A 13161-nucleotide genomic window follows, 5' to 3' on the forward strand; every position below is an offset into this window, starting at 1 on the left:
TGTTACTTCTGTCTCACACATCACCGTGAGAAATCGCAGACCGCATTTCCTGGGCAGCCTGACAGAAAGAAAAATTATTTATCAACTTCTACTTCCTCACCTATGTATCTGCTCCTCCCTGCATGCTCCTCTACTCCAAGGGAGTTTTCCACAGCCAGTTTTCTGTCTGTTTTGCTTTGCCAGGGCAGCACAATGTTGCCAGAGCAAGAGCACCAGAATCCATCTTTCCATACCAGCTGTCAAAGCTAAATGATCCCTGGCTCTTGGACAATTCTTGTAATTATCCTCATGGGTCAGACAGTTTTCTACATGACTGGGCTCCTGATTGTCCCTAATTTTATTAAAGCTTTCCTACAGCTATTTTAATAAATTAAAACCACGCAGGTGGGCTGAGATGAGCCGATGGGATTCAAATTGCAGTGGCTACAAGCTGACAGAGGGACAGTGGTTTTTGTGATTTTTTTAGTCACTGAAGGGACACGGTTATGCACATGAATGCACCTTGTCATCCTGGAAAGTATTATCTGTCCAAAATTAACAAGTCTCTGATAACTACAAATGGTGCTGTTTGCAGTGTGGCCATTGCCCATGTGGAGCACACATTTTTATTTACATGGCTATACAAAATGCACACAGAGTGCTCAATCACATGGTTCCTCATAGGCTTAGGGCATTTGCTTCTATTTAGGAGATGTGATTTGTTAATTTTTGCCCAGACAGAAATTCTGGCTTGAGGTAAATGCTCAGAACAGGCATTTCTGAGGACACACAGACAGCAGGAGCTCCTTCAGTGCTGGGCATGCTTAGAACCATGGAAGGGTTTGGGTTGGAAAGGACCTTGAACAACCAGGTCCAATTCCTGCCATGGCAGGGACACCTCCCACTGTCCCAGGCTGCTCCAGCCCCAGTGTCCAACCTGGCCTGGGACACTGCCAGGGATCCAGGGGCAGCCACAGCTGTGCCAGCCCCTGCCCACCCTCCTAGGAACAATTCCTAATTCCCAATATCCCACTCAGCCCTGCCCTCTGGCAGTGGGAGCCATTCCCTGTGTCCTGTCCCTCCATTCCCTGTGTCTGTCCCTCCATTCCCTGTGTCCTGTCCCTCCATTCCCTGTGTCCTGTCCCTCCAGCCCTTGGCAATTGTCTCTCTCCATGTTTCCTGCAGCTCCTTCAGGCCCTGCAAGGCCACCCTGAGCTCAGCCCAAAGCTTCTCCTGTGCAGGTGAACAATCCCAGCTGTGCCAGCCTTTCCTCCCAGCAGAGCTGCTCCATCCCTCTGCTCATCCTGCTGCTCCTCTGGGCTCTGCAGCAGCTCCAGCTCCTCCCTGGGCTGGGGCAGCTCCCAGGATAAATTAGGAGGCATCTGATGAAAATGGGCTGAGGGAATCACTGTCTGGGATAGAGGAACCTACTTAAAGTGCTGACTTTAAATATTCTAAGAGCACAGAAAAGAAGTTTAGCTGTGCCCCACTTTTGCCGATGCTGGGCTGCAATTTATAAATCAGCACAGTGAGAACCTGCTGATTTTGTATTCAGATTCCATATAATGTTCTAAACGGAATATTTATACCAACACCAAATGTAATCAACATAATTAGCACAAACAGTAGCTTGCTTAATATTTAGGTTATTAGCATATTTTGAATTAAAACATTATTTCTCCAAAGACATTGTAATCACAAATTTTTATTTTTTTTTCTTCAGAGGCAGGGATTAATGGAATCTTTGAAGTTAATTTTGAAAGCAGCTGCAAGAATGTATTTCCCAAATCCTGTTAATTACCATGCCAGCCATGAGAAGTAATCCCTTTTTTTTTTTTCTTGCAGGAAATGGAAGATTTGATCCAGCATGGTCTATTTACAGGGTGAACTCAGATGTGGACAAGGAGTTGTCTTTGACTCAGCAGAATTACTTTTATGAGTGGAATTGGAACCTCAGTGTGGTACTGTGGAATTTCCCTAAATTGTGTGTTGGGTTTTGTTTAGCAAAGGGCAAAGAGAGTAAAATCAACTACAAAAAAACCTTCTCACACCACTTGCCAAAAAGTGACCTCAGTTCTCACTTGGCCGTGGGTGATGCAGCCCAAATCCCAATTACACTGAGGTCTCCTCTTTATCCATTTCCCAGGTGACCCAAGAGGAATATTTCAATTACATTAAAAATTGGTTAAGCTAGATGGCATAAATAAAAACTGACTGTGGTTCTTAAGGTGGTTTTTTCTGTTTTTTCTCCTATTATTTCTTATCTATTGGTAGCATCAGACCTGGCATTACTGTTCCAAAATGGGCATTTTTGGGCAGGAAATCTGCCTTAAGAACTCCTACTTCCCATTAGAAGCCAATCCAACCACACCTTCCCATCCCCAAGGCCTCATTTCTTTGGAAACAATTGTTTGCAAGGTCACACGGAAAATAGGAGCACTAAAATTATTCAAGTTAAAAATAACCCTTCAGCAGAGCTGTGTTGAAAACAATCATTGAAATGATCCAGCTAAAAAAAGAAAGAAATATTTCAACCGTTTCTGTTGATCATTTCAGTCATGTAGTTGATGTCTGTGATCCACAAACAGTTGCATCAGGGCAACCTAAATTATCAACCTTGGTCCCCTGTATGGGAAACACAGGCAGGGCACCTGATTAGGAACAAGAGAACCTTGGGGATCTGCAAAGAGCATTTGGATACAGACAGTATCCTGGGAATCCTTTCATATCAGCATCCCCAGATAGGGAGAGTGTCCTAAGCCAATTAAGGTGTCAGAGTCCCTGCCTAGGCATAATATAACTGATTTATTGATAGTGGTTTTGTAGCAAAACATTTACTTTAAATTTTATTCTTCCCAGCCCTTCAGAAGTTTTGGGTAATGCAATTTGCTGAGCTCTGAACCCAGCTGGAATTGAGTTAGAGGTTGTCTTCAAGGGACAGCTTGGATTATTCACAGTAAAAATCAGCACTGACAAATTGCTTCATCTCTGATCATACTGGCTATCATTATTAAAACAGGCTGCTTCTTCCCAGACCGCAGAAATTCTGGTGGCTGTTTTTTTTTCTGTTGGCATGTTTTTATTTCCAGTTGTACAATTTAAATAAAAAATCTGTTCTTATTTCCCTGCTGTTTCCCTACATATTTAAGAGCTAAACAGGTATTATCACAGCCAGTTAGACTGCTCTAGTAACTGGGCCAGCCAGGATTTTCCAAAAATATTAATTACGGCAGTTTCAAGCCACCATGCAAAGGAACTTTCTGCCTCCAGCCTCGGGCAAAGCCTTTGATTTCCAAGACAAGAGCAAGACCAAGTGGCAGGGATGTTTCTGCATCACTTACTCCACTGCTCCACCCACCCTGGGAAGTCTGTCTGGTCAGAGGGAGAGACTCAGAGCAGCCCCTCAGCATCTGCTGGGATGACACAACTTCTCCAGGGCCTTTCCAGCAGCAGGGAATCTCTGCACTGCAGCCCTGCCCAGGGGGATGATGCAAACCCAGCACATCCCTGCCAGGGGGATGATGCCAACCCGGCACATCCCAGCCAGGGGACCCGGGATGGGCTGCTGGAGCTGCCCTTGACGTGGGGCATCACTCAACAGAGGATTAGTCCAGCATTGTTCCAATCTGGATCAGGAGTGATCTGCTGAGAGCTTTAGGGGAGCTGCTTTGTTAGGGGGGAGGAAATGGTTCAGAGCAGAGCTGTTGGCACTGGGAGGAAAAACCACAGCCAAGGGATTAGAAACAACCCTGCCACAGTGAAAGGAAAATGGGCAGGGTGAGGCACAAGGTCACCTTGACAGCCAGGAGTTAGGGACAGTGACCAAACAAGATCATATGTGGTGGGCAGAAGACAGGTCACTGCCTCTGTCCAAGAGATGGACAGAAAATTGGCATTTCCACAAACCAGCAGCTCTGAGGACTCTGCAGCTGATGGGGGAAATTGTTGCTGCGATCCATTTCATTGCTAACAGCTGCAGAGAAGATAAAGCATTTTTCACAGGAAAGCTGTAGGAGTTCCCAGGTTTCCTGGCCCCAGCACAGACATATCAGCTTACCTGCCCTAAGACTAAATCCATCCCTGGGAGGGTGGGGAGGCCCTGGCACTTGAGAATCTGTGACTGCCCCTGGATCCCTGGAAGTGTCCAAGGCCAAGTGGGACGGGGCTTGGAGCAACCTGGGTCAGTGGAAGGTGTCCCTGCCCATGGCAGGGTTGGAACAAGATCTTTAAGGTCCTTTCCAAACCAAACCATTCTGTGATTCTATGAACTGTGTTTTCCAACTCAAGTTCAATGAAAACTATCAAGTTTCTCCATGTAGTTCTCTTTTATTCTCTCTGAAACAGGCTCCACTCTGCACTTTGTGCCTTGCATAGGAAGCAAAAGAGAAAACATTACCCATCTAAACATTTACATCTCATTCACACATGAACATGGCAAAACATCCTGCAATGCCATTAGAAATGGTTCTTAGGTGCTCCTACAAGAAAAGTCATGCATTTAGGTAACAGTCTCCCATACTTATCTCCCATGACTAGAGAGAAAAGAGGTTCCTTAGAAGTTCCATTCAGAAAGCAGATTTAGATCCAGCTGTGCTGCCTGATACACTGCACACAGACAAAAACATCTATTAAAGACTTACATGGCATGACTGCAAAAGCTATTGCTACAATTCAGGTCATTTGCAATTTGGGTTCTCTGCAAGTCACAATATTAAGGTAGAACCTTTGCTACCAATGCTCCCACACCTGCAGATCTATCCCCTAAATCAAATTCCAGGACAGAAACACACAAAGCTTTTGATCCACACAAGGAATACAAAGCAATGCTCAGAACAAAAGTCCTGTGAGAAAGAGAAGATCTCCTGTAATCTCTCCTGAGAGGTTCATTCAGCTTCCTTTGGGTGTTAGTGCTCTCCAGTAGCTTGCAAAATATGCTGAAGGAAAAAAGTGATAACTAGCCAAGTCTGAGTGGCAAATTAAAATTGGCATCAAGCTGGCCTGCCTTAGGCATTTGGCTGCCCTGCTTAAACTGCAGCACATGTGTGCTGGCACATGGACTCTCAAGTGTGCCAAGCCAACAATATGTTTGCTCTCTTCCAGGGGTGTGTATCTGTCAGCTCTGACTGGAACAGTGATATGTGTGATTTCTCTCCCATATCATCTGTCTGCCCAGCCATCCTTCTTCCTCCTCCTTCCTTCCCATCAGCTTAATGCTTCTAATTTCTGGCAGTTTATCTTCCGCCTCCCTCGACCTCACATTTTCTAAGTACTCTTTTGGAATTCCAAGAAACAGATTTCCATGTCATTCAGATTTCCTCCTGGAACACTGCAATAAAAAGTTCAAATAAAAGTCATTCTTCAGAGCATTTCCATTAGTGTTAAAATTATGTGCTTTAGAGTCAACATGCAGGGTATTCAGTATTTTAATATAAGAGTAATTTAATGCTGGTTAGTGCAAAGAGAAGCCTATTTGCTCCAAGAGAAAAAGAAAGATCCCCAAGAGAAAAAAGAGCCCCATTTCTTGAAAGATTAAGGCTAGAGAATGAAAATCACTAAAATTCAAATGAAGAACACACTTTTGATTGTTATGAGGATTATTTTTCTGCTTCTGTACCTCTCACTTAAACTTGGACTTCAGCCTTTTAAAATGTGCTTTCATATTTATCTAGGCATTACACCCTGATATTCACCTGGTCAAACCAACCTCACCCTACTTCCTGGTGAGGCAAACATGTCATGGGAAAATGCTATCATGTCTGTAAAAACCCATTCTCACAAATCCCTGGTTTTCCTTCATGTCCTGAGTGTCACTAGAGAAAGGTCTAATAACATCTAAACCCTCAAGAAATCTCTTGTGTTCTCAGATCTATTCATTTTTGCTTCATCTGCTGTTACAACCTGGCTGTTGAGATCATGGTACCTGCTGGGTGACAAGCTGATTTTGTTGGTCACAGTGGACATGTGGAGATGCAAAATCATTCCCAGATATTGTTAAATGGGTGTTAACAGCTTCCCAACACTCTGCCCAGGGATTATGAAGCTGTGCAGACCCCAAGTTTTCTTTTATGGTCTCTTCCACTCTGATTCACTCCAGAAGAGTCTGCAAAGTCTTGTCAAGCTGATTTAGCAGGACATGGCTTTGTCCCATTTCCAGGGTCAGTCCTGCTCAGAGCTGGCTTGAGCATTTCTGAGCTGTGCTCCATCACTCCCAGAAAAGGTGCACCCAAAATCCCTACAAATCCATCCACAGCAGTGAGTGCAGCCAGCCAGGATCCCCAAAGGGATCTGTTCCTTTCACTGTTAGAAGACTGTAGTACAGTGATCCCTGCTCACTCCTTCCAAGTTTAAACCATCAGAACCCACCAAGAATCCAACTGCCAGCCAAGGAACACCAGGTAAGGCTGGTGACAAAGCAGCTCAGAGCCTTCTGTCAGACATTTGGACATTAAAGATATTAAACACACACCTCCAAACTTTTTGGCAGAGCTGGAGTCTGTGTTTCCAAGATCTGATGCCCTCCTACCTGCTGCCTCCCTTCTCACCAGCTCCTTATCTCAGTGCAGGAATCTCTGAGGTCTCCAAGGTCAGACAGAAGGACACAAGATTTTGCAAGTTTTTTTTCCTTTCTTCTTTTTGTTTCTTACTTTCATCTCTTACAAAAGATCTCTCTAACATCATTCTACAGTCTACTGTTACAGCACTCACAGTGTCTCAGCTACACCACTGGTTAGGGTCATATTTCATGCACTCTAGACTAAGGTGATTAATGCAAGAACATCCAGTGTCTATAAAGTAATACTTTTCAGAGGAAAGACAGTTCAGCTTAAACTAATATTCAAATCATGCAGGCAGACAATTTTCTTCTCTGACTAAAGTTGTGCTTCTCCCTCCAAATTCCATGTTAGTGCATAAATAAGGCTTTACCCCTCTTGGTAGGAATTGATGAGATGAAACAGCACCAGCCAAAGACCTGCTCTGTGTGACACTCACCCAATTTACCTCTAAGTAGACTTAGTGTGGTCTGAGGAAACAGACATGGAGAGTGGGGATAAACTGTGACCCCAAATCCTGTCATTTATCATGTTTCACAACTAAATTCCTTTGTAGTTTCTCACCATTTATTTTCCTAGGAAAATAAATGTATAGAGTCTGTCTTCTACCTCTTTTTATAAGAGAACTAGAGATCTGAATTAAAATTAGAAGACAAAGTTAAAAAGGGATTATTTATGGTTTGACCTAGTTTATAGGTATCTACCATTTTTTATTTATTTGGAAATCCAATATCCAAATCAACTGAAGAAACAGGAGAGCTTTCCTTAGAAAGAGGGGGAATGTATGTTTTTCATCTTCAGGAGAAGATCCTGTGCCTTTCAGAGAACATGGTGCATGGCTCAGAGAATTTAAGGCTCTGATGCAAGTGAGGCTGAAGGAAGGCAATGCTTTTCCCCTGCTGCTTTCTCCCATCCTTTTCAGCCAAGGGGGTGTCTCAGGATAGACATACCCAGTGCTTAGCCTATTCTGTTACAAGCTCTTCCATAGCAGAGGCAAAACATGCAAATACATTTCTCAAGACATTCCTACAAAAAACTGAGACAGACAATAGCAAGTGACAGTATAGAAATCAAATATTTTATTCAAATTAAAAAATATATAAGAGCAAAAACCCAGAAATCTTCAATGGAAAGGCCACCCCTACTCCTGCTGAATTAACTGCTACTTTACACCACAATTCATCATAGCATCATCTAGATAATGCAATAACTGTTGGATGGTGACTCCTATAAGCTTGCCAATTCATTACAAATTTAGGGATATTGGACTAGAAACTAATATTCCTTTGCAACCTGAAATTATATTGTATTGTCAAGTCCTGCAGCACAAAGGTTGGAGTAAGTTATTCTTTTACAAGGAAACATGATATTGAAGCACACTATTAAAACCAAATGTCCTTTTTTAGAGTGTGTTGCCTGAATCTGTTGGCATTCTATACATGGCAAGAAAACCCGTGAGCTTCTGCCAGTGTCATCAAATTAAGATCAATTTCCAACATCACTTCTAAGTGCTATTTTAGAAGATGCTTGATCCCACTGAAACCACACTGATGGAAAGAGTAGGCAAAGTGACAGATGTAAAACTTATTGTTCTCTCTTCTTCCTCCTCTTTTGAGCTGCAATTTACCACTCATCTAATAAATAGATGTGAGTTAAAATTAAAAACTGATGTTCATGTGCTTATCGATCCCACCCCCATCCTGTAACAGCTGCAGAATTTCCTCCTCCACTCTGCCATGTTCTTGCTGGGGTTTTTAGAGCTGCACAGTTTTTGTACCTACTGTGGGTATAATGAGGCAAATAATTAACAATTGGGGTCATGGCAAAAATCAGAAAAATGCAACCAGAAGGGCCCCCCCTAGGGTGAGGGGCTGGCTCAGACACCTGCCAGGACTGGAAACAGAGCAGAGAACAGGAGCTGCCCAGAACAAATATGGTGTGTTCTTCCCTTACAAACACCAGTTCTTTGATTTAGTGCCATCAGGATTATGGTTGTATAATCCTCATTTGTGTTTATGTGGTTCCAAGATGCTAAATACCATTTCAATGGGATGGTTTCAAGGGAATTCAGGAGAACAACCTAGGAAGGAAGCCCAGTTTTACCATTTAACCACCTGAAGCAGACACAGTTTCAGCCAAAAACCTCCACTTACACCTAACATTTCACATATTCCCTGTCCTTCTCCAAGAACCTCCTGCTGAACACCTGTGCAGAGGGATAGGGAGATAATTTCAGGTTCTCCCTCAAGTCTGTGGGAAAAGGACACTCTCTCCAAGTCTCCCTGCTGTGGGACATGCCCAAACCGTGGGGGATCACTTCTTTGGAAAGCAGAGGCTGCCTTGCTGATGGGTGTCTTACAGACACACCTCAAGCATTGGTGAAGCTCCTGTTTCAGAAGAACACCTTTGACCCCAGAGTTACCCCATGCCAGCCTGCATCTCTGCTGCACTGGCTGCTTGGACACCTCCCAGTGAGGATGGTCTGAGCTCCAAAGCAGAGATTCAGCTCTCCAGGCTGCAGAGCAGAGCTGTCTGCAGTACAGCTCATTCCCCAGGAATGCCCTGACACCATCCATGATCCTTTTGAAGGAAGGCACAGCACAGCAGTGGCTGCAGGATTCCAAAGCCAACCTAAGGCAAACCTTGCTGTAGCTCAAAGAAGCAAGATTTGGTTTTCTTTGCTTTCAAAGCCTGACCAAAAACTCTGCATTTATGCAGAGATCAAGCCCCCAGCTCTTCACCTTCCCAACTGAGAGAGTCAGGCCCCTAACAGCTCTCTGAATTTCATGTGCCTGGTTGCTTGACACCGGTTTCCAAAGGAAAGCCAGAATATTTTTGCTGCAGTCTGGTAACTAGGCTGATTCTCAAACATAAAAAGCTCAAAGTACAGACCACTCAAGTGGTTCACATCAGCATCCTGGCAATCAGGGCTACACCTCACTCACATTGCACAAGGCTCTTCCAGTGCATGTTCTTCAATGGTAAGTGCCTCAGGCAATCAAAAAGAGATTTCCCAAATGGCTCTCCTAAAATCAGACACCTAAATAACATGTATTAAAGCTGAGCTTGTCCCCCACATCAGCAAACCACTCTGGCCCTTTATAATCAAAGGGAAATAAATGCAGTCTCTGCTGGAGACTCCTCATCCCTGAGCCACTGGGACAGCACCCAGGGCTGTAGGACCACACTGTTGAAGTGCTCTCCTTCCTAAGCCCAGACCTGATTCCTGATGACAGCCATGAACATTCCACACAGGAGGCAAGAGTGAACATCATAAAAATGTCTATGTGATTGAATACTTCTTGTGAATCCTCATGGCAGGGGAATACCATGACCTAACATCATCTGCAGCATGTCAGGATAGTTAAATGACTGATCAGATGACAGGGTTCCCTGTGGTGAATCAAGTTTATGCCAGGTGTGAGCCTAGAGGCTGACTATGAATAGAGATTTGGCATTGGTCTGTGGGCCCATTACCCCAGATCTCTTCCCCCAGTTCAGCCTGTGTGACTGGAGATCTTTAATGGAAGCCAGGCTGTATCTCATGGCTGCTCATTGACAGGTATCTTCCAGCACAGCTCTCCTCTCCAGGCTCATTAAAACAACAGAACAGCCACAGACCCACAGAAAAGGCTCCCCAGTTACTTGAGGACAGACTTTCAGAGCTAAAGATGCATTTTAATGTACCCTGACATTCCCAAGGAATTCCCATACAGCTAAAGGATCTGTCTGCCACTAAACCAGGCAGCATAAATCACAATTTGCAAAGCCACCTCACATTCCCACTGACTACTTACTTATGGGGCCAGACTTCTGCCCAGCAGAAGGAACTCATTAAACACATTTTCAGATAAATACTGCAGAGAAAGGAGTGTAGTGTTCTTCCTGTAGAAAAGGTCCTTATCCTTCCTGAAAAAAATATACGCTAGCTGCTAGAAAATAGAAAAATACTACAGTCAGATTAATGACTGCTTCCTTTTCAGCTTTTTCTACCAGGAGACTGGTGATCACAGAATGGTTTGGGTTAGAAGGGACCTTAAAGCCCATCCAGTTCCAGCCCTTGCCATGGAAGGGACACCTCCCACTATCCCAAGTTGCTCAGAGCCACATCCAGCCTCTCCTTGAACACTTCCAGAGATCCAGGGGCAGCCACAGGTTCTTGGCACAACCTGTTGAAGTGCCTCACCACACTCATAAATCACCCAGATCACATAAACAAGAAAAGTTAATTTTGCTTGAAGCAGTAAAATGAGAATTCATGCAAAGTCTCAGTAAATAACTCAGGGAGATGAAAGCTCTTTTTAGAGATTTCCGTGACCGCATTTCCAGCGCTGCTCAAATCCAGGCAATTGGTACCATAGAGCAAAAAACCCCTTCCCACCCTCCCAACACTGTTGTATGTGGGATAATCTTTTGAGGGCTCTAACTGAGCCTCTTTTCAAACACCCCATCCACAGATTTATTTTTTTTTTTTAGCAGATTAAACCAAAAATAAAAATCTTTCAATTACAGCATTGCAAGCTAAAACCACCAAGAACCCCCAAAACAGGAGTTATCTAAGAGCTTCCCTTCTGCTCAGTGGGGTTTTTGCCTCATTTTTTAACAACAGTCTTTTGCAGTGAGGCGGTTTGAGGTGGTGTAGTTGGTCTCCTCTGCCTTTTGGGGAAGAGCTGACAGCAAGGAACAGGAGGGAGGCTTTTCCTCACTGGAGCTGTGAGTGATTAACTCCCCAATTTTGTCAGGGAATTGACAGCAGCACTGAAAACACGAGTGCAGTGCTCAGTGTCACAGGCACAGGACACAGCTCTGCACCAGGGAAACATCTCCCAGCTCCAGGGGTTTGCCAGGAATACAGCTCTGTCAGGCATAAATAAATGCACTGTAAATAAAGAATTCCTGTGCTGGTAGCAGGGAGGATCTTTACCCTCACTGTGTCTCTTTAAATCCAAAAGGCAATCAGTAATTCAAATTATGAAAGGTAATTACCAAGCAAATACAGCCCAGCACAAAGCTGTGAGAAGAATGCCTTCTATAGTTATAGTAGGTACAGCAGCACCACCCAACCATTACTCCTCTCCTAAAGATTTCCCCCCAAATTACCAATTTACAGAGTGAAATAGCACTGCTGCATCTCACAGCACACCTCAGCCAGCCTGGGCAGCAAAGTCACAGTGGCTGAAACAGAAAAAAAAAAAGCACCAAAAACCCAAAGCCACACTGCATGAACTCCAGCCAGGTGATAGAAATACAACAGCAGCAAAGGAGAGGTCGTGAAGAGACGAGGATTTTCCTCTGCTCTCCCCACCTGGCACGACCTGAAAGCCAAAATGTGAGCTGCTCCTCACAAATCCCTGCACCACAAAAGCAGCTCCTGCTTTTCATCTCTGGCTTACACCTCGTGGAAAACCACAGCCGAGTGTAACACCTGCACAGCAGTCACAGCTCATCCGGTGTCACTCTCCATTTTGCTTCTAAAAAAGGAAAATCCCATTTGTTAATGGAGCAGCAGGTGTTTTGTAACAAACAGCCGCCAAAAATAGGTGCTGGGCAAAGCGTAGCTCTAGGTACCTGTGCTGATTCCCAAAAAATGAGCTGCACCAGAAAACGTGGGATCTCTCTGCTGAACCTAAGGAGCCATTCTGTCTAACAATACACTTAACTAAAAATAATTCTAGTTTGAACTTTTCCACTGCAGAGAATTTAAAAAAAAAAAAAAAAGCGATCAAAACCCTCCACAACTGCAGAATTTCAGCTTATTTATTTACACGAGTACAAGTGATCCTTGCATGTTTGGCACTATTTACATTTTTTCGCCTCGATTGTAATCCTTCTCAGGACACCACTCACAAAGTTTACATCAGCACCAACCACAAACAGGGCGGTTTTTTCCATGAGCTCTAGCAGGCAACTTTCCCACAACTTACTAAATCCTCCTTTCTACACGGGAAAGCGCTGAGTAGATATGAGAAATTATGGGGGATTTTTAATTAGGAATCTCCATCGGCGTGCCTGGTCCTTCAAAGAGCAAAACCCCGACTCTGCTTTAGCTGGCCAAGCACACACACACCTGTGGGGATGCGTTTTTAGGGGTTAGGAGGAGATGCTGAGGCACCCCCGCCCTCCCTCCCGGGATCTCCGGAGCATCCCCGCGTTCCCAGCCCGGGATGCGCCTTTCCCTTGACGGAGAGGCGAAGGTGACACTGGGTGTCACCTCCGAGGGTGCCCCCCGCCCCGCTCAGCCCGGCTCACCTCGCTCATGTCGCGACAGTGACAGTGGCAGCGGCCCCGCCGGCGCTCAGCGCTCCCGCCGCCCCGCGACCCGCTTTAAGAAGCGGCGCCGCGCGCCCGGCCCGGCCCGCGCCAGCCAATCAGCGCCGCGCGCGCGCGGGCCCCACCCAATCCCCGCGCTGCCCGCGTCCCGAGAGCGCGCGGCGCCCCCTGGCGGCCCTCACGGCCCTCACGGCCGGGAGCGCTTCCAGCCTCCTCCTCCTCCTCATCCTCCTCTTTTTTTTCCTCATTTTTTTTCCTCCTTTTCCTCCTCTTCCTCCTCCTCTCCTTTCCCCCCGCACCTCCCCGAGTGTGCGGCACCATGCGCGCCGCTTTGGGATGGCTTCGAGCATCCCCACACAGG

General features: G+C 45.3%; 1 protein-coding gene across 1 annotated transcript in view; it reads right to left on the reverse strand.

The window, feature by feature from the left end:
* The window catches only part of PCP4 (Purkinje cell protein 4), a 47958-nt gene extending 35055 nt beyond the window's left edge, over nucleotides 1-12903 (reverse strand). The window contains exon 1 of the mRNA XM_056486104.1: nucleotides 12780-12903. Within this exon, the coding sequence (XP_056342079.1) occupies nucleotides 12780-12788 (9 nt within the window). The 5' untranslated portion in view covers nucleotides 12789-12903. The remainder of the gene's footprint in view (nucleotides 1-12779) is intronic.
* Nucleotides 12904-13161: the final 258 nt, after the last annotated feature.

This window comes from Oenanthe melanoleuca, chromosome 1 (assembly GCF_029582105.1).
Source record: "Oenanthe melanoleuca isolate GR-GAL-2019-014 chromosome 1, OMel1.0, whole genome shotgun sequence".
NCBI classification, from domain to species: Eukaryota; Metazoa; Chordata; class Aves; order Passeriformes; family Muscicapidae; genus Oenanthe; species Oenanthe melanoleuca.